The 26,599-nt window shown below is 37.2% G+C and overlaps 1 protein-coding gene across 1 annotated transcript in view; it reads left to right on the top strand.

The window, feature by feature from the left end:
• Positions 1 to 25,775, top strand: part of aph-1 (gamma-secretase subunit Aph-1) — a 42,221-nt gene extending 16,446 nt beyond the window's left edge. Inside the window, exons 3-4 of the mRNA XM_081762135.1 lie at positions 3,926 to 4,176; positions 24,205 to 25,775. Of these exons, the coding sequence (XP_081618261.1) occupies positions 3,926 to 4,176; positions 24,205 to 24,363 (410 nt within the window). The 3' untranslated portion in view covers positions 24,364 to 25,775. The remainder of the gene's footprint in view (positions 1 to 3,925; positions 4,177 to 24,204) is intronic.
• The last annotated feature ends 824 nt before the right edge of the window (positions 25,776 to 26,599 follow it).

Raw genomic sequence — 26,599 nt, forward strand, 5'->3', positions numbered from 1 at the left:
AAGAATTTTCATTAGAAATAATTTCCACAAAATGTTCGAATTTTTTTCCATTTTAAACTTTTGAAAAATCGTCATTAGACACATCTGTAATTTTAACCGAGTGGTTTGAATTTGAAATGCTTGTTTTCTGTGCTGATAATAGTATTGTGTACGTTTGCGAAACATGGTCGCTAACTTTGTGAGAAGAACGCATACTAACGCATTTGAACAAGAATTTTAGAAAGAATCCAAAAAAGTGGATCAAAAGATTAGATTTTGGCCAAGAATTTTAGAAATGATCCCCCAAAAAAATGCATCAAGCGATTGTGATCTTGGCCAATAATTAGTTTTTGGATCAGGGAGCACAAAATTTTTGAAGGGCCCCTAAATCGAGTTTTCGTATATTTTTTTTTACAGAATAAGCACATCATATTGAGTTAAGTGATAGTTTGGGTTTGGCTACACTTATGTAGTTCTCCAGGTATAAGGCCTACAAGGAAATTTTTGCCTGAAATATATTGGATCTTCTGATCCAAGAAAAGCTCCTAAGGCGAATATTCGGACTGAAGAAGGATGAAAATGGGTAATGATGGAAACTTCATAACGAGGAGATGCATAATTTATGCTGGTGTTTCCCAACCTTTTTGACCGCACACTTGACAGTGATCGCGACACTTTTTATTATTATTATTAATAAAATTATGATAGCGTAAGACTATAGGTTTCTACGAAGTAGTGACTATGTAGTACTGAGCATTGTTGCTGTCGTTAGTACAGTTTGACCGACAATTGATTTTAACTGATTAGTAAATACTTCATGACTTTTAAATTCTAAGATTTAACGACACACCCGATGAGATTCACCGGTTGGTAACCACAGGTTTACACCGTTGACCTAACGTTGTTAAGGTCATTAAGTCTAGGAGACTCAGGGGGCAAGTCATGTAGTAGATGGAAAAATAGGAACACTCAAATTTTAACTGGAACCCCAATCGGAAAAAGACAATTAGGAGGACGTAGACGCGGATGGGAGGACAATTAAGGTGGATCTCGCAGAAATAGGAATACAAAGTAGCAACTGGATCAAGTTGATCTAGAACGCAACTCAGTGGAGAGCTATAGTGAATGCGACGTTGAACCTTCGAGTTCCATAGGACATAGAATAAAGTTAGTTATGTAAGGCAATGAGAATGCAACACAAAGATTCTTAAAAGCGATAAATGTTCATCACTCTCCCGCCGGAGTTTCTCGCACCAAAGACTGTAGTTCTTATCACTTAACCATGAAGCCTGTGTGACATTTGACATTGCATACGTAATGAAGGCTATGAGATGTTGGAGGGAGAATGTGTTCGAAAGCCTTTTAAAGCTTTTTGTATAGAAACTTATCCAACGTAGCTACATCTGGTATTTATTGAAATATGTAAAATTTATATAACTGAAGACCTATCGGGCTGCAATAGCCTTTCGAGAGATGTAACGTTAGGGAATTTTAAGTGCTGATTTATTGTAACTAAGATTGACTTAGCAGAATGTAAGATTTAAATTCGATTTGTAATCCGTTAATATGTCCTACGTTGCTCGGTGGAAAACAAATTGAATTTTGTGCAGTACTCATAGTGGGAAAGTCTCTTTATTTTATCTGTGATCCAAAGTGCAGATGAAGCCATTTTACATTTAATATTTACACACCAAAGAAGAATACATTGACAAATAGTCACTAATAAAACTTTAGGTAAAGCTGGTATAAAATGGATTTATTAAATTTATTAACAATGGGTGGAAGTAATTTTAGAAAGGAGTGCATATATTTGACAGCCCTGCCTTAACAGTTGGCTGGTAAAACTTCAGAACATTCATGAAATCCACCAATTAGTGTGCCCAGTCTTGATTACGAAGTAAGACCATTAACCAGGGTGGAAAAAAATCATGATTTTTTTCAAAAAAATCATTTTTGTTGATTTTTTTGATTTAAATCGATTTTTTTGATTTAAATCAAATCTTTTTTTTCGTATAATACAAGTCGCGAACTGAAGAAAAAACATTAGGAATTAGTATTAAATGTTAATTATGTCATTTAAGTGAAAGTATTGGGTTTTAATTTTGAATTAATTCCCAATCGTTAACCTATTTTAATACCAAACAGTTTCTTAAGCATTAAGGAAAAAGTACAGCAATGTATATCAACATGACACTTTTCTTTTCACGAAAGTTACTGATATTTGACAGGGGCATATTTTTAAACAATTGGGACTAGCTAGCGGCACGAAATACATATAAAATACGTAAATTTCGCCTAAAATTAACTAACTCACTCTATGACCTATGGAACCCGGAGGTTCAATGCCATGTTCACAAAAGCTCACCACTAACTTCTATCCTTAGTCAACTGGATCCAGTTTGTACTTTGTATTCCTATTTCTGCGAGATGCAACTTAATATTGTCCTCACATCTGCGCTTAGGCCTTCCTAATGGTCGTTTTCCGATTGGACTTCCAGTTAAAACTGAAAGCGTTCCTACTTTCTTCCATTCTCGCTACATGTCCTGGCCACCTGAGCCTCCAAGATTTGATGACCCTAACAATATTTATGAATGGTATAAATTATGCAGTTCCTCATCATGAAGTTTTCGCCATTCCTCATTTCCGTTCCTTGTGGTTCCGAATATTCCTTTCAGGATTTTATTCTCAATTACTTTCAGTCTGCGTTCTTCCCTCAGCGTAAGCGACCATGTTTCACAACCATACAGCACAACAGGCATAATTATCGTTTTATATATTTTAAAGCTTCAAATTCCTCGACACAATTCACGACGATAAGAGATTTTGAACTGAATAATAACACGAATTCCCTGCAGGAATTCCAAAATAAAAAAATCAAGATGATCATTTCGAGAAGAAGAAACACTTGTGATTGTTAAAAATATGCTTTATGTGACGTGAAAAACAGTTCAAATGCGAGTTGTCCGTGCATTTAAGACATCTATACATAGCAGGCACGTTTTTATACTTTTCTGTTGGCTATTTTATTTCCTCTAACAATTTTTTCTGCACAGGTGCGGCAAATTTTCTGCGATCACATCGCAGATCGTGGCATGTTCTGCAATGGGGTCAAGTATCCACTTTATCAAAAGTATTATTCGATATTTTAACGCATCCAAAATTTGTCGTATTACGATCCCGAGGAACTTCTATGTATTTAGTACATAAATTTCGCCCAAAATTTTAAAATCTATATATTTTTTTTTTTTTTTTTTTTGTTTCGGAGAGGGGATCGGACCCCTCTAAATACGCCCCTATTATCTGGAAACAGACAAATAGACGTGAACACAAAAGAGTTTTCATCTTAAATGTCCATGGTGATTTCCCCGTTGGAGTAGAAATTTTAAAACCCTGTGTTACAAAGAGAAGAAAGCAGGGTTCACCCGTTCCCGTTCAAACGGGATTTTCCCTGGTCGTTCCCTACATGATACTCGTTTTCATACTGTGCTTACATACATTTGAGTCTCATTGTATTATGATTATTATCTTCCATAATCGAAATAACAGAAGAGAAACGGGATTTTACTTACTTTCACTTTAAATTAATTCATTTCGGAATTTGATTTAAATCAACGATTTTTATTAAAAAAATCAAGTGATTTAAATCTTGATTAAAATCGTGATTTAAATCAGACTGATTTAAATCAATCCACCCTGCCATTAACCGTTCACGTACATGTGTTATTGTACAGTACATTGAAGCTTATAGAAGGCAGAATATTAGTAATTTGTTAAGATGTCTGTCGTCCTGTTGTTAGATTATGATTAGATGTAAGCCTTAGAATTCAATCTGCAATATATAAGTAAACTCCTAACACACAAATAGACGAGCTGTTGTGCTAAAAATTATGGTATATAATTTTAATTTTATGTAATAGTTATCAAACTCGATCTGTTTGTTTACAGTCTCTGGTTTGGGTTTTGGAGTAATGAGTGGGGCATTCTCATTAGTGAACGTCTTAGCTGATGCAGTAGGACCTGGAACAATGGGATTGAAAGGTGGATCAGAGCTGTTCTTCATAACATCTGCAGCAACTACCCTGTGTTTCATTTTGTTACATACATTTTGGGGAGTCATCTTCTTTTCAGCAGCAGATAACAAAAATTATGTGTTGTTGACGTGGGTTGTCGCCAGTCATATGGTAGTTTCGTGTTTGGTAAGTAATTTCTCATAATATATTTTTAGTCTGATCTCTTCACTTTAATTGAAAGTACAAATTTTTGTCATATATTTAGTATCTAAATTAATTACATTTTGTGATGCTGTATGTTCTTGTGTTTCAAAGAACACATTAATTTGTCATGAATGTGAATAGTTTAAACAGAGTGAATCTTTGGATTTCTTGCCACGTTAAATTTTTGAGTGATTTTGCATTAATGCTGACATGCTGACAATATTCAGTGATCGTAGGCCACAATGCTCGTTGATAGAACACTTAATGCTGAGTCATTCGATCGCATGTCCTAATTTATCCAGTCCATGTGAGCACTATTTTGTACACTCCTCCAAAATATAATTGCGCCCATGAATTTTTCTAAGTCCCTTAAACTAGGTAGTTTGGCAACAATGCATTCAAATGGGAAGTAATAGGGATAATATTACGAGACTTCTGAACACAGTTTGATGTTCAAAATACTCAGTTTCTCTTTTTCTTCTTCTTCTTCTTCTTCATGGAATGTTACTTTTAAAATAAAATAGTTCCTTTGCAAGTGCAGAAAACTTTTTTGTAATTAAATAAGAAAAAAAGATTTTCGACGAAAAGAATCGTAAAAAGAACAAGGACGATTGTTAAAAGTTCGTTAGCTATCAGTACAACTGAAGAAAAATTCTAGTTGTTTCGATAGCTATGCATGTTAAGTTGTTCCTTTATGTTGGGATTCAATACTTTTGAACCTGATTCGAATCCCACTGGGTGATCTTGTTTGTTTCTAACTTTTCTGCAATTCTTGCCTTACAGTTTGATTTATTTATTATATTATATATACTTATTACGTGGAGGTAATTGACAACTTTCTAACCTATAAAAAAAAATCAGAAAAGCCGAAGTTCTAGTGTTCAGGAAACCACTATCAACCGTAATAACTTCTTCATCACTACTGGTGCATATTCCATTATTATTATTATTATTATTATTATTATTATTATTATTATTATTATTATTATTATTATTATTATTATTATTATTGTTGTTGAGGGAACAAAACTTGTTTGAGGTTACTATATTTGGGGAGGCAACATTTTATTTCTTCGCAGTTTGTTGTTACACCTATAACCTTTCTGTGGTCTTGGTGCATCGGAACGATTTCAGACAGCTTTCCACGGCGATCTCACTTTTTCTTTATTTATATTTCAAACGACTTAATACGAATGAAAATCGAAAAATCCTTGCCCCTGTCTTTTTTTCGAGCGTGTGACACATTTTAATACAAAATCGAGATACACGAGCGATGCGGTAGACTTTTCTTGGAACGGCCCGTGTGACTTTCGATTTCTTCCGCCGCGCGGCGCATGCTGTTAGCTGCCAGAGATGGCTGGCGTGCTCAAGACATCCACGCCAAATGAGCAGCGAAATGTTACTAGTTTTCTATAGTGCAAGGAATACAGCCACAGATATCCACAGGAAAATGGATCCGGTGTATTGGAACAGTAGTTTAGCAGTGCGAAGTGTGCAGTGATGATGCTAGGAGTTTAAAAGTGAGCAACAAGATGTTCAGGACAACGAGCGATCGGTCCGACCTCGTTCCTCAGACACCGGACAGCATTATGTATGTTGACAAAATTATGAAAGCGGATTGATGAACCAGTGAGCTTAGCATATTCCTATGGTAGTGTTTATGACATCGTCCAAGATTCGTTGGGATAACGAAGGTGTCAAGTCGGTGGGTTCCAAAGCTTCTTAATGATGTGAAGAGCAAGCGAATGGTCATGTTAGTGAATCACTTGCAGCATTACGCCAGGTAGGACGACAGTTTTGTGTACTTCATTGTTACTGGCGAGGAAACCTGGATACTGCATAACACTCACGAGTCAAAACAGTAGACCATGCTGTGGAGACAGCCCGGCTTGCCAGTAAAATAAGGAAATTACGAGCAAATGATTGACCGGTAAACTAACGCTCACAGTGTTCTGGGACAGTCTGAAACCACTCTCACTGTGTTCCCTGCCAAGATCTAAAACCATCAACGCAAAACGCTACTGTTGCACATTATGCCATCTGCGAGCAGCCATAAGGAAATGTGTCAGGATATTTGAGATGTTGAAGACGTGTTTTTCCACCGTGACAACGCAAAACCGCACATTGTGAAAACTTCACTCTTGGGGTGGGAGAGTATAGAGAATTCCTCTGACAGTCCAGGGGTTGCCACTAATGTCTACCACCTTTGTGGGCCATTAAAGATCTTCCTGGCAGGACAGAGGTTCACAAACGACATCAAATGGCAGAACATTGTTTGTCGCTGGTTCCCTCATAAGCCGGCTGCCTTCTACGCAGCAGGCATCGAGAAACTTGTACGGTGGGACAAGTGCCTTAACAGATGTAGTGATTATGAGTAGAAATAGGAAAAGGTGGTAGGATATTGTATATATATATATATATATATATATATATATATATATATATATATATATATATATATATATATATATATATATATATATATATTGTTTTGTGCTTATATTTTGTGATCTGGCAATAAATCAATAGGCGCAAAGACTACTCGGTTTTCCTCGTAGTTCGCAATAGTACACACTGGTCAACGTAACACCTTTTGGTAGTGATTTCACCGTAAGAATGCCACAGATGTCCATAAAATATTTACATCACCTTATCTCGAAGGTCTCACATGAAGTATTTTGGGAGTGGGGATGAGGTATGTTTTCCACAGCTTTTAAACCTGTTTTGTCTCAGGTGCAATGTGATGGATGTATGCCATATCCTGAATTACGAATCTTTGCTAAAACCTGCTTGCATCTTCTGTACGAAGACAAATCATATGCTCACAGGTGAGCACTCGCTCCTGCTTTCTTCCAGAAAAGTTTGCCCGGGGAAGAAGTCAATATTAGTTGGAGCTGCTCTGGGACACTGTTTGACGTATCTTAGCTCAGGCGGAGAGCAGTTCATCAACTCGTGGGGTAAGGGTCGGGTCGGAAGCATATCTGGAAAAGGCAGTGTACTCGTTGCCAACTGTGGGGGCTTGAGCAGGAATAGTAGGAACATCATTAAGTCTTCTCATTCGAGCTCAACATTCAGGAATTTGATAACCTGGCTGGTCGATATTTTCCTCATGTTCAGCCACAGACCTGTGTGGCCACCACTTCGTCCGTGTGTATTGTAACCTCTTACATGAAATGCTAAAATTTCTATAATACACCAGAGGTATTCGATTCTGAGTACCATGTCATGGATGACATCAGTGTTTACTGGGTCAGCGTTGTTGAAGGTGCACTATAGCGAAGTTCATCGTCAGTGAACGTCATCTGATACTTTTGGAAATTGGCAGCTCAATTTCTCACAGTAGCATAGAAGGTGCAAGGTTCCTCAACAATTGACACACATCAAGATGGAGTCTTTGGGGTCATTCTTTTCTTGTAGATGTACTCGATAACTACTCGATGTACAACTTTTTTGAGCGCTGTTCCTTGCTCATACCTATTCACAGGAGAGTTCTGTTGATTGGCGGAGCCTGAGGCGAAAGTAAATTGTGGGGCTCCAGAGATCTACCCGGAAACACTTACACCAAAGGCGCACGTTAACGACTAAACCGGCGGGAAGGGCCTGTTTTATATATATATATATATAATATATATGGAGTGTAACAAAAAGGTACGGCAAAATTTCAAGGGTAGATTCCTTATGCGTAGACAAGAAAAAAAGTTCATATGACCATATGCCAGGGAGTGCATCGTTACAGAGTTACGGCCATTGAGCCGCCTGACCTTGTGAAATAGTCACATTTTGTCACCTATCAATGTAATTCAATTTAAACCTCAATAACTCAGTCCCTAATTAAGCTAGGAAGATAATTGTGGTATCAATGTGTTCCTGAAGGATGAAGCTTTCCTCGTACATGCATTTTGTGCGTGTGGGGGATACGACGGTGGACAGGAGAGGATAAAATGCTTGTTTTTTCGTTTTTTGCATCAGGATTTTGATACTGACATTCCTTTCCCCTTGGGAGTACAGTCAAAAATTCGTATGTGAAGCAATGAAATAGTCCAGTATATGGCAATACCCTTTATGTGTACTTGTTGCGTAGAAGTCTTAAATGGAATCACCCTGAAAATAAATGTGATTTTCAAACTGTGACTAAAAAATTGGCCCCTCCTCCCTCATATAAGCAACAAGTACACATACAGGCTATTACCATATACTGGACTATCTCATTGCTTCATATACGAATTTTTGACTGTACTCCCAAGGGGAAAGGAATGTCAGTATCAAAATCCTGATGCAAAAAACGAAAAAACAAGCATTTTATCCTCTCCTGTCCACCGTCGTATCCCCCACACGCACAAAATGCATGTACGAGAAAGCTTCATCCTTCAGGAACACATTGATACCACAATTATCTTCCTAGCTTAATTAGGGACTGAGTTATTGAGGTTTAAATTGAATTACATTGATAGGTGACAAAATGTGACTATTTCACAAGGTCAGGCGGCTCAATGGCCGTAACTCTGTAACGATGCACTCCCTGGCATATGGTCATATGAACTTTTTTTCTTGTCTACGCATAAGGAATCTACCCTTGAAATTTTGCCGTACCTTATTACACCCTATATATATACTAACAAACTCGCACTCTCACCAAAATGTGTATGTATATTAGGGTGGCAACCAGTTATATGGGAAAATTTCGAAATTTATGTTAACAGTGTCTCACCTCCTAAATTTATTCCGTTTAGTTACTTAAGCATGCGTGCAAAATTGCATGAAATTATTGTAATATTTAAAGGTCGTTCAACGCGCTCAAACTTATAGCTGCTTAAGCATTACATGCAAAACTCAGCGTGTCTTAACCTGGATCAATCTAACTTTTTCTCTTTGAGGTTCAGTTTTCATACTTAAAGTACATGACCTTAGGATGTATTCACAACGTATTGTAAAGTTTGGTGATGATATGTTTAGAGGTTTCATATATAAAGTATATTACATTGGGCGCTTGTGACGTCATTTGACTTTCTCATTTTACCTGAGATTTTGTTTTCAAACCTAGCATTTATTACAACTATTTGATATTTGAAAATAAGATACAATGTGAAATACACTTTAGGAATCATGAATACACTTTGGTTTCTGTATTTCTGTTCTTTCCAAGGAGAACTCGCTGAGAGACGCTATGTCTTAGATAAGGTTATTTTCTAGAAATAAATTTTGGAGAGAATCGACGGAAAGTCCGTACGAAACAGGCCCTACTTCCCGAAATCTGTCCGTTACAAAGAAGCCAAAGTTGTGTCGACCAGCCAACATTACACCAGAGCTGTCTTTAGCACTGGATCGTGCAAAAACCAGCAACAGAAATGCCACTCATGTTCTAGCTGCTGCATGGGGAAGCTTTGGCCCACAGCTCACGAGAAATCTGTGTTAATAAGGAATCTATTAGAAGAGCACGCAGAAGGAACCGCAAGTAAATCGCTAAAAAAATTTGTTTATCTTTTCCATCTGGTGGTCCACTTACAGTGCAATGAGATGAGAAGTTGTTGCCTGCTCTCATTTCTAAGGAATCAGTTAATTGCATGGCGGTTCTCGTTTCTGGGAATGGTGACACGAAACTCTTAGGAGTGCCTACTATTCCAAATGGAAGTGGTATTTTCCAGTCGGAAGCTGTTTTTAAATTGCTGGAGGATTGAAACTTAACCATACGTGTGCATTTTATGTGCTTTGACAGAACAGCATGTAACACGGGGTCAAAAAATGGAGCTTATACCCTGCTGGAACAGAAAATGCAGAAGGATCTGATCAGGGTCCCTTGCAGGCATCACATAATGGAACTAATTGCGGCAAGAGTGTTCGACATGGTTTTCTGTGCTTCAATGGGTCCACTTATAAAACTCTTTCAACGTTTGTCTGAGGCATGGAACTGAGTTGACAAACTGAAGTTTGATACCGGAATCCAGGACGAAGTTGTCGCAGAGGTTTTGACCCCAGTAAAGTATGAAGTGATATGCTTCAGGCAACAACTGACGCACTATCAAGCCACAGATGATTACAGAGAACTTTTTCAACTTGCTCTCATATTTTTGAGGGAAGTTCTTCACGTATCACATTCTACGTTCCTGGAACCTACCGTCGTCCATGATGAGTGGCGAAATTGATTTATTGCCTGAAAATATATCTTTTCCGGTCACAGTTTTACCTTACACTTCGTGAGCAGAACGGGTTTCGGGACTTCAACATATTTGCCGTCGTAGTGTATTTCAAGGCATGGTATTCCTTTCCTCTTCCACTTTCAGCTCCAAGGAATGACCTGAATCTCTTAAGGCGCATTCATTTCTACAAGAGTGTTAATGCAAAAATTGCAGAAGCAGCAATGCACAGTTTCTCATGAGATCTGTGGTATTTGAGCGAACCACTTTATATATATATATATATATATATATATATATATATCTCCGGAAGTCCACGCAGCAGTAAAGAAAGACATGGTTACAGTGTTATTTAGGGATGGAAGTGAAGAAGAAGAACTCATGCGCTTAAGATATGAGGAGACCACGAAGATAAAGCCCTTAGTGACTTCGTTTCCAGGAACACCAGAAAGCTGTTTGAATCACTAGATCTCCACTGTTTTTTTTTTTTTTATTTTATTTTATTTTATTTTATTTTTTTTTTAATTAGAAAACCCTGAAACATGGGAAACGAACGATACTTTTCTTCAGGCTCGAAAGCCTCTCAAAGCTCTGCATGTTGTAAATGATCTGGAAGAACGAGGGATTGCAGTGATTCAAAATTTCAATGGAAAACTGACCAATCAGGAAGATCAGGTTTAATTTCTTCAGGTTGTAGAGCAGCACAGGAAGAAATTTCCTCACCCCAAGTAAATTCATTCTCAATCAAAGTATTTTTTGTTTGTTGTGTTGAATATACTTTCGCAAACTTATATACTGAAAAAATATACATTCGTAAAACATAAATATTACTAAATGATGTTTCCAAACATTTTATTGAATTTCATAGTATTTATATGTGAATTTTCACATATTAGTGGTTTTAAGCGAATTTATTGATGCGTTGAACGACCACTAAATATTGTGTAATTGCTTCAAAATTTTTGTAGTAAACATTTGAGATAAAAAGAAATAAAATTTGACCCTGATACCATTAAAAATGCAAAACTGAATTTTTGTTGCCACCCTAATATATAGTGAGAGAGAGAGAGTGAGAATGAGGATTTAGTGTGTTTCAGATAAAACGCGCAGTCCTTAACAATCACAAATTGTTGGAGATAAAAGGAAGAAACAAACAAAAACAAACAAACAAAAAAAAGTAACGTGTACATATCAACCTGCTCCAAACTTAGTGCACTGAAACTTTCCACGGCTGACTAAAGACCAAGCAGTGTTCATAAACGATAAAAACAATAAAGTTAGTTTCGTTTGATATTCTAGTATTGGCCAGATCAGGTCTATTGTGAAGTGGTGGTGATAAGTGCATTTTAAAGCAGTAACTACTATAGCTCATACTATACACATTTCAGTTCAATAGCTACCAGCGTATCAGTTTCTATCATGTGCATATCAGAACTTCCTCATAGCTATATGGTACACAACTTTAGCGTGGGAGACCAGCTTTGATTGCAGGTGATCTCTCTTTTGATTTAATTCCATGTTAACCTGTAGATGCACGTCTCACATAACCTAGGCCATGAAAATATATTAAATTCCAAACAATCAACCAAATAACACACAGTAAAAATCATTTCTGCATATAAATACGTTGCATGTAATAAATATCTGGGTTTCCCTTTGCCAGTCTATGATTTAAACGTTTTAATTTCAACATGCTAGTTAGTAATTCCCAAAACGCTACGATACATACTTTGTTCTTTTCCGCCTTCCGCTTATGACAGCAGGTGCAAATAAGCTCGTCAGTTTAAGAAAAAAACGAAACATTTATGCCATTTCAACCTTATTCTTAGTTTTCTTAGTTCTGAATTCATATATTCATCCTGCCACTGGGTTTTGACCAAAAAGGAGCTGAATGTTTTTATACTTTCCAACATGAATCTGATCGTTATTCGTCACACACACACACACACACACACACACATATATATATATATATATATATATATATATATATATATATATGTGGTGCCCACCCCCCTCATGTCCATGACGCACCCCCCTCAATTGTCTATCTGTAGGTGTTCTGCCATGAAAAAAAAATCTTCGATTCATTTTTATACCCCCTCAAACATATTTATATAGATTTTTAACCTCCCCAAATATTTCAATGATGCAGTTTGCGTCATAGCCTCCCTTTGTGGGCACCCCTGTATATATATATATATATATATATATATATATATATATATATATATATATATATATATATATATACAGTGGCGGATCCAGAATATGATCAAGGGAGGGGCTAAACCATAGTTTGCGTTTTATCCAGTGTAAAGCAGGTGAAGCCCATTTTATACAGTGTATACCTGAGCGTCAAGGAGGGGCTATAGCCCCCCCCCTTGGATCCGCCACTGTGTATATATATTGCAAATTTCCCAGGAGGAAAAGCTTCGTAATGTGACACGTGACGAAAGCAAACCAGTCAAGTCAGTTTTACATGATGTTGAATTTAGAGTCCAGTTTTTTGCTGTAATACTTTTAACTCTAAAGCTAACATGAATGTATACAAACACACCTATGAACTTTCCCAAGCCGAAAGTCTACACTTGAACTGCTAAAGAATGTGAAAAATCAGCGAACAATTTCTAGATGATACTGATACTGTCAAATTTGAATTTCAAGTCGCGTCAGTCACGATTCCCCTTTATTCTTTGCTCGAAAGTGAATAATTATATGTATTATTTGAATTTTGCCACATAGACACCTCGTGTCTGTAATCGCGCAAAAATAAAGATACATAAATTTCCCACGGTTGAAGGGCTAATATTGTGACAAAAAATCTTCAAATCGGTCTGACTATTTTTGCGTGATGATGAGTTTCAACTTCGGGTCCCTCTCCATTGCGTATCCCTCTTTGTTCACTGTGCCAGAATAAGTATAGATAAAGAAACTTCGCTAGGCCTAACCTTGTGCCAACAGTGATCTAAATTAGTAATTTTACACCCTAGGGTGCTATGCTCTTGAAATTTTATTGCAGCCTTATGGTTTATCGATTTTTACATGTAAAATTGCGTATGTTATTTCAAACATATAATCCATACATTAATTTATTTATTTCAAACTGTAAGATGTTTTAATTCAGTATAACAACCTTTCTTACGTTTTCTTTTTGTTATCTTTGGTCGAAAAGCCTGGGGTTTTCTTTTAATTACAACAAAGCTTTGTGCGTTTGCCAATGTAGTATTTGGTTCTCAAAATAACATTACATTAAGTATAACAAAATAGAAGCTAAATTTTTCAAATAGCGAGATAAGTTGAGAATGCTTCACTACTAGAACTTTTTCTCCTTCGAATGCATTGTTGCCAAAGTGCCTATTTTTAGGGACTTGAAAAAATTTACACGCGCAATTATATTTTGGAGGAGTGTACAATTAGACTATATATATATATAGTAATTTGTTTCCTTTCATTTTATTATTTAATCATTAATCATTTCAATTTTTTCAGCACCCTTTAGCCTAAGTTTTCTAGTCATTTCAATAATCTTTATCTTTCAAGATGTAACGTTACATTTACAAATGGGGATAAGTAGAAGTAACAGCTTTTGCCCAGTCGGTGTGGTTCATTAAACTAACAGAGCTTTGTTATTTATGTAAAGAACATACGGCCTAACTAACAAGAAGAAGACAGACTTTGGTAAGTGAACTTCGAAGCCATTTTTTGCGAGGTGTAGTGCACATTTAAAGAGTTAATATTACAGACTGGGAGAGCGCAATAGGCAAAAATAACGGAGAAAAACTGTCTTCTACCGTATTCAAAAAGTTTTCTACTTGCCGCACATATCATACGACGCGCAAGTTTATCAAGTAAAGGCGTGGTAGAGTGAGGAAAATATGCGACTCGTATAGAAAGGGTCCCGGGTTCGATTGCTGTTAGAGTCAAACTTTGTTTCGTTCTTTACATCAACCAATGAAGTAGCCTTTTGTAACTATAAGTAAAATATTCATTCACCATATGTTTATGATGAATAAAACAATAGAAATTTTCAAATCTTTTCTAACCTCTGTCAATGTTCCATGTTAACTAGCAAGAAAATTTATTCTATTCCGTAAATATACTGATATCACGAGTTATATTATGGTAACGACAGTCGTGTAATAAATATTCTTGACGCTTTGTTTCTACATCTGTTGACAGTGTGCGAATTACAAAGAAGTTGAGGGGGAAATCCCCTTTGCTAATACTGGATGTTGCTATAACCAAAGGAGATTTCCCTCTCATCCCCCTTGTAACCGGCGGGATCGGATTCCACGTTAATCAGTAGGTCCCGTCTCATATAGCCTCGCTGCTGAAAGGGACGTTAAACTCAAAATCAACTCAACTCAACAGATGTAGACACGAAGCGTCAAGAACATTTTTTTACACAACGACTGCGGTAACAATAATATTTACGGAATAGATTAAATTTTATTCCTAGTTAACATGGAATATTGAAAGACACGTGATTGAAAATTTCTATTGTTTTAATTCATTATAAACATATGGTGAATTAATATTTTACTATAGTTGTAGATGGCTACTTTATTGTTAGAAGCAAAAAACAAAAGTTTGACTCGAACGGGAATCGAACCCGGGACTCTTTGAACTTGAGTCGCAGATTCTTCTCACTATGCCACGTCGTAACTTGACAAAGTTGCACGTCGTACGATATATGCGACAAGTAGAAAATTTTAAGACGGTTTTACTTCGTTATTTTTGGCCATTGCGCTCTCAGTTTGTAACATTAAATCTTTAAATGTGCACTACCACTTAGCAAAAAATGGCCCCGAAGTTAATTTACCAAAGTCTGCCTTCTCCTTGTAAGTTTGGACACACAGAATCTAGGTTATTTGTTTGTGCTTTAGAAGCTTGAAGCTTGGAAAAAAATATGAAAATATGAATATTGCAATCGTTAATCCTCAGAAATAGTATCTTGCATATATATTCAAGGGTGAGTCATAGGTCTTTCAATATTTCCACGACCTGAACAGCAGGCGCGTGTATATGCCGTGATCGGTCTTAAGTAAAAGGTCAAACTGGCCCAAGAAGTAAAGGGGGGACGGACTATTTAACTGGAAGACCGTCACTCCGTTAGTATCTTTAGTCATTTTTTAGTTGCAGTGACAACGAGTTCTAAACAACGTCTGATACGTGAACTATTACTGTATGAGTTCGAACTCGTTGTTTCGAAAAATTTTATGTCGAAGATCAGCCAAGGTCCCCCCCCCCCCCCCCCGATAGCAGATTCTGAGGTCATATGACACGCTGTTGGAAAAAATCGATCCACCAGCACACGACAGTTGCCTAAGCAACTTAGCATGTGCCAGGTCACTATAGTACATCACCTTCACCAACTTGGGAAATTAGAAGCTGCCACATTGTGTCACATGGTTGACCGCAGCTCAACACGGCCCAGAGAAGAGTGGATGTTTGCCGACAAATGCTGCAATATCCTGAATCGGATTATCACATATTACGAATAGTGAGTGTTTTCCGAAATCCGAATGTGCAAAACAATGGTTGAGCAAGGACCAACTTCCAGAACCGGTCGTTAAACAGAGGCGTTTCGAACTTCAAGTCCTGCTCTATGTGTGGTGGGACTACGAGGGGTTAATTCACTTCGAGATCGTACCGCCAACCTTTATTCCGCATAGTTGGAGCGTATGTATACTGCACTACATTAAAAATATCCTGCATTGGTAAACCTAAAGCATACCCTGGCAAAACACGACACGGCTGGACAGACAAAACAAACAATTCAGAAGCTTGTTGGCATCGAACTGATGCCACAACCGGCATATAGATCTGACCTTGACCTTTCGAATTAGTACCTGTTTTAGTCCATGACACTTTCTGAAATCACGATGCTTCACTAATCAGCAGGAGATGGAAACAACAGTGACTGACTGACTTTTGCCTGTAAAGACAAGACTTGGTATCGACGTGGAATCAAGGAGCTTCCAGGAAGGTAGCTGCAGATAGTCCAACACAAGCTGTTGTACTTTGAATGTTAACATGATTTCATTGTATTGTATTAACTACAAATATGTTGTGTAACCAAAATGTTGTAAAACTTACAACTTCCATTTTTGAGATGACTTTTTAACATGGTTAGCACTGGATCGAGCTGTACTTTTATGTTTTCACTTTAAAATATGTATCCTAAGGGGGAAGGGGAAGGAGTTCATTTTTTTTTTAGACAAGACTAGAGTATTTCAAAAGCCCTTGAAGTTACGGAAATAAAACTCAGCATATAAACGAATTAAAAATGTGTGGACATGTGTTTCTGAAAATTCAGCTTCTAAAGGGGCATGAGGGTCGATTGTGTGAGGGTTTACGTAACTCCAGTGAAATGAAACTTGTATCACCAACTATCTTGAAAACCAGAAAATGTTCTTATGTATCTTCCATGAATCTTATTATTCCCGTGCGAAAAACGGGTACTCAGCTACTTCATGATGACTTTCTGCTTTCTGATTAGATTCAGCCAGTGAGACATAAGATTGTGGTGTTAGTATGTCCGACCGTTACTCTGCACGATAACTCTTGAACGGATAGGAATTTTTGAATTCTGTTTCTTGCAGAAGATAGAGCGATTAGCTCCGCCGAGTTCGTTAATGAAATCAATCCTTAGCATCTTAACGGATAAAAAGTGACTTTAAACGGTTGTGCTATGCAAATAACGTGATCCTCCCTCTTATCTTTCCCAAAGTTTATTCCTCATTATATAATAACTTTCAGCTTTCTTATTCTCTCTTCCTGCTCTTCCCACTAAGCTTTCAAAATATGGTTTCTCTTGTATGTTTACTTTCAGTTATTGCGAGAAACTGGCATAGTTAAACAGTTTATGTTGAGTAGTACTTACACAATGAGATCTTACACATTTGTAACGATAAATCAACGAAAAGATGTTCATATATATAAAATTGAAAATCACTATGTTTGTGACTAAATCTCCTGAACCGCCCGACCGATCTCGATCAAATTTTTAACATGGATGAGGTTCGAGGCTGGGCTGGTTTTAGGCTATTCACTTTGATGGTAGAACTGAGGGGCGGGGGAGGGGGTATAGAAAAATAAATAAAACTTAATAACTCCTGAACCACTCGACCGATCTTGATCAAATGTTCAACATATATGAGGGTCAGGTCTTGAGTGTTTATCGTTTCACTTTGACGAGCCAACCTAGGGGAGAAGGAGGAAGCAGATATATGTAAAAAAAAAAAAAAAAAAAAAAAAAAGACTGCCTTTGTGACGAACTAAGCGACCGATCTCAATCAAATTTTCAACATTTATGAGTTTAAGGGCAGGGATTACTTTGGACTATTCACTTTAACGATGCAACGAAGGGGAGAGAAATTTAAAAATAATCAAAAATGACCGATATTAGTGTAGGATCCATAGTTTTCGGGGACGATGAGAGAAACAGTGACATTTCTGATGCTGTTTCAATCCAAGTTCAGTCCTGATAGTTGGGGAAGGGGAAGGGGATAAACATTTAAGAACGTTCGAAAATGACTAATATTAGTGTCGAATCCATAGTTTTAGGAGTAGCTGAGATTAATAGTGACAAATCTGATCTCGTGCGCCGCAGGAGGAGTTACAGTAATAATCGAAAATGACCTATAATAGTGTCTAATCCATAGTTTTTGGGATCAATCAGATAAACAGCAACATTTCCGATCCGGTTTAAATCCAAAATCAGCCCCGCCACTTGGGGGAGAAAGAAAAGCGACATATAAAAACGATCGAAAATGACCCCACTATCAGTGTCGAATTTATAGTTTTCTGGGTCACTTAGATGAACAGTGAAACTTTCGATACCGTTTAAATTCAAATTCAACCCCGCAACTTGGGAGAGGGGAGGAAGAGATATTTAAAAATGATTGAAAATATTAATGCTGAATCCACACTTTTTGGTGTCGCTGAGATGAACGGTGACACTTCCGATGCTATGGCTCGCAACATGGGATATATATATACTAGGTGATTAAAAGTATCCCGACACCCTCCAAAACATACGTTTTTCATATTAGGTACACTGTGCTGCCACCTACTGCCAGGTACTCATTATCAGCGACCTGAGTGGTAATTAGACATCATGAGAAAGCAGAATGGGGCGCTCCGCGGAACTCAGGGACTTTGAACGTGGTCAGGTGATTGGGTGTCACTTGTGTCAGAAGTCTGTACGCGAGATATCCACATTCCTAAACATCCCTAGGTCCACTGTGTCTGATGTGATAGAGAAGTAGAAAAGTGAAGAGACGCGCACAGCACAAAAGTGTACAGGTCGACCTCGTCTGTTGACTGACAGAGACCGCCGATAGTTGAAGAGGGTCGTAAAGTGTAATAGGCAGACATCTATCCAGACCATCACACAGGAATTCCAAACTGCATCAGGATCCACTCCAAGTACTATGACAATTAGGCATGAGGTGAGAAAACTTGGATTTCATGGTCGAGCGGCTGCTCATAAGGCACACATCACGCAGGTAAATTCCAAACGACGCCTCTCTTGGTGTAAGGAGCGTAAACATTGGACGATTGAACAGTGGAAAAACGTTGTGTGGCGTGACGAATCACGGTGCACAATGTGGCGATCCGATGGCAAGGTGTGGGTATGGCGAATGCCCGGTGAACGTCATTTGTCAGTGTGTGTAGTGCCAACAGTAAAATTCGGAGGTGGTGGTGTTATGATGCGGTCGTGTTTTTCTTGGAGGTGGCTTGCACCCCTTGTTATTTTGCGTGGCACTGTCACAGCGCAGGCCTACATTGATGTTTTAAGCACCTTCTTGCTTCCCACTGTTGAAGAGCACTTCGGGGATGGCGATTGCATCTTTCAACACGATCGAGCACCTGTTCATACTGCACGGCCTGTGGCGGAGTGGTTACACGACCATAACATCCCTGTAATTGATTGGCCTGCACAGTGTGCTGACTTGAATCCTATAGAAGACCTTTGGGATGTTTTGGAACGCCGACTTCGTGCCAGACCTCACCGACCTACATCGATACTTCTCCTCAGTCCAGCACTCCGTGAAGAATGAGCTGCCATTCCCGAAAAAACCTTCCAGCACCTGATTGAAAGTATGCCTGCGAAAGTGGAAGCTGTCATCAAGACTAAGGGAGGGCCAACACCAATTGAATTCCAGCAGTACCGATGGAGGGCGCCACGAACTTGTAAGTCATTTTCAGCCAGGTGTCCGGATACTTTTGATCACATGGTATATCGAAAATGACCAATATTAGTGTCGTATACATGGTTTTCGGGGTCGCCGAGATGATCATTGATCTTTCCGATGCTGTTTAAATCGATACCATTTAAAACGAAAACAGCATATTTCACGGGTACTACACACATGAGATACGGAGTTGTGCATTTAAATTTTCATTTCAATCCAGCGAAGCGGGTAATATATTCTAGTTCTATATAACAATACATATTCGCTGTATGTATTTGTTTAGTAAATGAAAGTGTAGGCCAGTTTCTGACGTTACTGCTGAGATATTTCTTATGAATGGTATCATTCTTGTTGTATATTTTTCCATTAATCATTACTGTTCTTTATAAATTTCAAAGGTGATTTTCCGTCTTCTCAAGAATGTAAACACAAGTTGACATTCGGGTTTTGTTTCTGTGCGTCAACTGACGATGAATCATCATATTTAGCTTTATAAAATGTCAATGACAGTGCTCTTTATTTATTTATTTATTTATTTATGCTGCAAACCTGGAAACTGTTAATTTCACCACAATTTTCTTCTCTCTTCTGTTCACGAATACCAACAAGCCATTTCCAATTCTGAATCTATAGAAGTGCTGCAGTATATCTTTGATAAAACTAAAAATCCAATAAATACTTTATTGCATTGGTATGTAACCTAGCAAAATCCATTGTAACTGACATGCAGTGTCATTGGTAGGATTTCATTTACTTTAGAAATAGAGTTAATCCTTACTTTCATTTAAAAAAAAAAAAAAAAAAAAGTTCATATTCGTTCATATCAATCGAATTTTTGTGACATTTTCGGTTTTTGAGAAAACCGGTTTTCTGAAAACCAAAACCGAAACCGCAAAAGAGGTTTTCGAAACCAAAATCGTAAAGGCGGATTTATATATTTTGTATATCTATAATGTAAGATTTTATTAACTGTGTTGTTGTTTTATATCGTTGTATGTAAATTAGAATAATGATTTTTTTTTTACTTAAATTGACACTATTTTAATATTGCATGTAGATTTAAATGTATACATATGTACATATTCAGTGTTCTTGTGGCGTATCCAACTCATACGTTCACGTTGTGAACAATTTGTATGAAAAAGGATGAAAATAAATACAATACAATTTCCGAACGAAAACCGCAAAAGCTCTTTTCGAAAGCGAAAGCCGCCCGAAATCGTGTTTGCGGTTTTATAAGCTAAACGATGTTTGTCCTTTTCAAAGCAGAAACAATGTTTGCTGTTTTTAATTACACCTTTTAACAATTGTGAAAGCATCTATCAATGGAGACAATTGTATTGATTTGTATGTGTGTTTTAACTTTTTGTTTATTTGCTCCAAGACTATTATGGTAATATGTGCAGCACTGTGCGAAAGGGATAGTTCGATGGTTGTACAAGCCACAGTTAAATTAGGGTTGCTATATTTTAAAATCAGAAAAGTGTGTGTGTGGGTGGGGGGGGGGGGCGGGGTTCTAAGCCTTAAGTACTGATGTGAACTTGTGTGTTACAAATACTGACCTGGGATCCTTCGCACTTTTTAGTTGTTTCTTTGATGACACTTCCAATGTACTTTTTGGCTGCAGGGAAGCAAACGACCCCACCTGATTTTCATATTTTTTTGTAAATTAGGCCACGAGGAACGAATCTGAAGGAATTTTGACATTTCGAATGTCGGAACTCGATATATTCGAACATAAAGTGACCACGGAAGCAAAAAGGACCCCATTTGATTTTTCTATATCTTGCAAACTAGACCAAAATGAGCAATAATCTGAAGGAATTTTGACATTCCGACTTCCCGAACTCGAGATATTAGAACTTATACAGTAGTTTTATATAGTATGTATAAAAGTAACCAAGAAAGTTCTGTCGCTTTTTGACATATCACCTTAGAGCATCGATATGTCACCTAAGACGTACCTGGAAGTTCAAAAATAGTACCCATCAGTATCAACGACCTTCTGCCAACCTTCGGGGTGGACATGGATTCCTTCGCGGTAGAACTTGATTTGGCGTGAAGCGAAGAAGGTATCAAGTGCATTTTGCACCTCTACTACGGAGTTGAACTGGAGTCCTTTAAGGTGAGTGTCCAAGGAATGGAACAAGTGATAATCGGACGGTGCAAGGTCCGGGAGTATGGTGGATGCAATAGTGTTTCCCATCCAAGGTGTAGAATGGTGTCCCGTGTCATTCTAGCCATGTGGGGCTTAACGTTGTCCCGTAACGGGAGAACCCCTTAGCGATTGAGAAGTGCTGGCTCCAGAGTTTTGAGTTTTTCTTGAACATGGCTCAACTGCTGACAGTAGGCAATTGCATTGATGTTCTGCTCTGACCAGCCGGTAGCAGTTCCCGATGCACGATGTCGCGATCAGTCCACCAAACACACAGGAGGACTTTCTGCTGCAATGCTGGTTTCAGCTGTTTTGGAACCGGTTCATGAGATTTTAACCAATGATGACGACGCCGTGGAGTTTCGTACAGGACCCACTTCCCACCACATGTCAACATCCTGTCCAGAAATGGCTCCTTCCTCAGACGAGACAGCAAAGAAACACAGGTGTCTGCTCGCGTAGCCTTCTGGCCCGGAGTCAAATCATGTGGGAGCCATAGACCCAACTTGTAGTGCCTCCCAAGTTGATGGAGGTGCTGCCGAATGGTTTCTCCACTCACATTGAATGTTAGCCCCAGTTCCTCACATGTCTGTCCACTGTTCGCTTCAATTGCTATCTAAAGATCTTCATTTTGTACATGTGTTGGTCTTCAGGCACTTCTTGCGTCTTTCGTGAGTGTTTCGTCACCGTTCTTAAACTTGCTAAACCACTCTTGCACTGTCTGCATAATCACGACACCCTCACGAAAGGCCTGAGAAAGTTTTAATATCTCGAGTTCCGAAATTCGATCAGATTCCTTCAGATTCGTGTTCCTCGTGGTCTAATTTACAAAATATATATAAAAATCAGGTGGGGTCCAGTTTGCTTCCGTGGTCATTTCATGATTGTATATCTCGAGTTCCGATACTCGGAATGTCAAAATTCCTTCAGATTCGTGTTCCTCGTGGTCTAATTTACAAAATATATAAAAATCAGGCGGGGTCCAGTTTGCTTCCCTGGAGTCTACTTTTCAAACGAAACTGAATTTTCCAGAGTGTACCTTTTACTTCAAACTGAATTCTGCCCTGGCTAACAAGCGTAAATTCGCCTCTATAAGAGTCTTTAAAGTTACACTTGAAATTATCGTGCGGCATTCTTATAGCTTATGAAGGCATGAATAATTCAAGTATATTTGTCACTACATCTACAAACGAATATTCATTCGTATAGAACCTCCAATACATTACATTAAAAACACATAAACTACACAGAGAAAATCATTGTGCATTATAGCATATCTCTTGTTAGCAAATGGCCCTGCACACGCGCACTGCTCAGATAACCCACAGCCTGAGCGCGAGTCCAAATTTAACTCAATCGCGATTGAGATTGTCAGAGGTGTAGCAGTTTATGTTGAATATACCAACACTTTATCAACTAAGTCGTCTTAGATTTTTCTCCATTCCCAAAAAGCGGGTGGTATTTTTCGTGATTAAGATATGTTTAAGCGGGGGACGAATATAGAACCTGAAAATCGGGTGGTACCTGCTAAAATCGGGTAATATGGCAATACTAAGCTAAATAGAAAATAAGGTATATCCCTATTTAAGATCACTACACATGCAGCTCACGAAATTCGATTAGAAATCTCATCCACTTAGACTGAGATCTTTTATATTATTATTACTCTTTCCGCTTGTTTTTAAAAATAGTACTGCCACTCTTTCTTTTGTTAACAAAAAAGCACCACCTCCCTTAAAAAAAAGAAAAAGAAAAGAAAAAAATATACATCGCAATACACAATTTTATTGTTGATTTGTTGCCACTCTCATAAATGTGGTTTTGCATGTGCTGACTGGTTTCTTATCGCAAATCCCAGACGCCTGCAATAGTTTATACGTGAAGGAAACACCGATCAGGTTTTATTCTGTATCTTTTTACTTCCCAATAACGATAGCCCTGCCTCTTTGTGAGAAATGGCAACTTATTTTTTTATTCTGCCAATTGTAAAGGTATACTCAACAAGAATTTCCTTACACTTTAAGACATTTAAGAAAAAATACCTTCTTTCCCCTCTGCAAATTTTGAGCATTTTTTCCCTACGCCGAGGGAAATTTCCCTCCATATGGCAACTATGTGCCGAAGTGGGGAAAGATTCTTTGCTGTTTTCTCATCGTTACTTGATATTAGTGCTGTCGAATTTTTGAGACCTTTGCGGTTTTCGGTTTTTGAGAAAATCGCAAATGTTTTTTTCGAAAGAAACCGCGAAAGCGGTTTTCAAAACCAAAACCGCAAAAGCGGTTTTCAAAACCGACATCTCGGTTTTATGAAATTCACTTTTTTCAAAAACCGGTTTTCGTTTTTTTCAAAAACCGATTTCGACAGCACTAGTTCATATATGAGTAGTGGCAATTCAAACGTGAACAATGCCCTTAAATGTTTGCAAGAACTACGCAAAATATTGAATTAAATGTATAGAAAGGTAACTGTAATACATACTTTTTATGAAGAGTACTCAATAGTTTTGTTTTCTTTGCAGACGTTGTTAAATAGGAAGACGTACTTAGACTCTTTGCTACCAGCGTACGTCATCTTATTAATAACAGGTGGAATCGCATTTTACGTTGCTGGTGGAACTGTTAGAAGTTTAAAAGCGTGTTTGAAATGTAAACAAGATACATTAGTTATTTCAGGTTAGTGTGGAGTATTGATTTTCTATGCTTCAAACTATAGAACGAAAATTTAATCATCTTAGCAAATTTGTGCGAAGATAACGAGAGCAGTGGGAGGTATAGAACATTTGAGTGTTCAAATTTCGTGCAAGGACACAATAAGTAAACAAATTGTCAAGTGATCATTTTGTTCAGTTAATTAAAAATATATGTAATAGGACTTTTGAATTAACTATTGTTACTTTCAAATGCTGGTGTTTCCAATACTTAAACATTTTCTTTTACTCCATATGTATTTAACATCATACATGCAACAGAAATGTCTGCACCAAAAATGCATATAATTTTATAAAGTTAATTATTTATTTAAGCCTTTGTACATAGTTTTAACAGATGATAAATGTATAATTTTAGAATTGCCTTCTTAACTGTTTTTTATATTTCACTTTAAAATGTGAAAAGACTTGTTTCGTAAAATGTATGCAGAAGCTTCAAGATTATTGAGTAATCCATGCAAATTAAGTTCTTTTAATGAAAGAACCAATGAAACTGATTTCGTTTAAACAAAAGTTTTAAACGTGTTTTTATATTTAGCTCTTTTGTCATTGTTCCTGTTTAGATGTAATTTTTACAGTTATGTATCGAAACAAAAGAAGAGTAACAAATTATGTAGTTTTTTTTATGTACATTATATTATTTAATGCAGAATAATTATTCAGAAACGGAGGAGAAGGGTATATGGATTAAACATTCCATAAAAATAATTGATTATTGTGAAAGATCAGTGCTTTTTTTCTGGGATACGAAATACCGGCACTTTTTTCTCTGAACTTTTTAAAAATTACGGTTTGTAGCCACTTTTATTTTTGTATTTATAAAATGATTTTTCAGTTTAAAACCGACTTGAAATTGGAACAAGAGTGCACTAAAATGAATACGATCAATAGATAGCAGCACCTGCTAATTTCGTCCAATTGCTTAGGTTTTGGTATTTACGTTGCATCCAATCAAAACGCGCAGAATAACATATTTATGGTGAGTACCAGTATGTTGTTCTCCAGAAAAAAAGCGCTGTGAGAGACCAAAGTGAGTGCACCAAATAAATAGAAAAGAAAAAAAAAATCGGGATTTATCTTCCACGTCTGTTTCTAAGTAGTCTCACAATATACAGGCATTTTGCGAAGGTGCTTATTTTGTGAGTATTGTAACTATTTACTTTGGTAGTATTTAAATAGGATATGCAGTGTTGTTAAATTGTGTCGTCTTCAAGAAGCAGTATTGAATTGTACTGTCTATAAGTTTAAACTTCACATTATATGCCGTATCGTGTGGAAAAACAATTTGAAGTGTTTCTTTATAAACAATAAATAAGGGTTTGACATAGAATTGCATATTTTAGATTTGAAATTTTGCGAATAATAATAATAATAAAGAGTCATATCGTTACAAAATTTATTCGATGGTAAGTCTTGAGCTGTTGGCACAGTTATTGGCCTATTTTCTCTTTTCTTACCACTAATTAATTGCGCTACCTCTGCAAAGGATCTCTGGTTTGATCACAGGTCAAGTGAGTTTGCGGTGAACAACATGTTTGTGTGTTTTCTGGGGTTTTCACATTTCCTATCACATCCCCATTCCACCAATTCTTTCATAAATCATTCACTTTCGTTAATCAACCGTCTCCTTTTCCTATAGGGCATAATTGTGGGCCGTAGAACTATAAGATTTTTTTAAATGGCTCTAATCATTTACTAAAATTGAACACTTCAGCCGTTAGTCGACTGCAGAAAAATATGGCTGCGTGTTCTTGTTCGTACTAATCACATACATGTGTGTTCTATAAAAATGTGGAATATTTTTAGTTTATTTTTTTCTCACTTGTATGTTTTTAATTTTTGACTTTTGTCGTTATCGACCTTCAGTTGTTTTCACAGTACAAAAGTCGTTGTGTTACTGTTTTGAGGTCTCTAACACTAGCGGTTTCTGTCGATATAATAAAAGTGGTACCTACTTTTTTTTAAGAAAATTAAAAGAATAATAAGCAATCTAAGTGACAGTTGAAAGTAACAGGTTAAAAGGCAACATAAGTGAGACTTATAATAATAATTAATACCGTAAATTTTATGGCGAGCTTTTCGATGTTTTAACACAATAGCTATCTACTGTTAAATAGATAATTACTATATCGTGGAAAAATTTGAAGATTCATAGCAACAGAAATAAAATAAAAACGCACGTACCAATAAAAAAGTTGCAAAAAAT

This window comes from Thermobia domestica, chromosome 6, assembly GCF_964235325.1.
Source record: "Thermobia domestica chromosome 6, izTheDome1.hap1.1, whole genome shotgun sequence".
Classification (NCBI taxonomy): Eukaryota; Metazoa; Arthropoda; class Insecta; order Zygentoma; family Lepismatidae; genus Thermobia; species Thermobia domestica.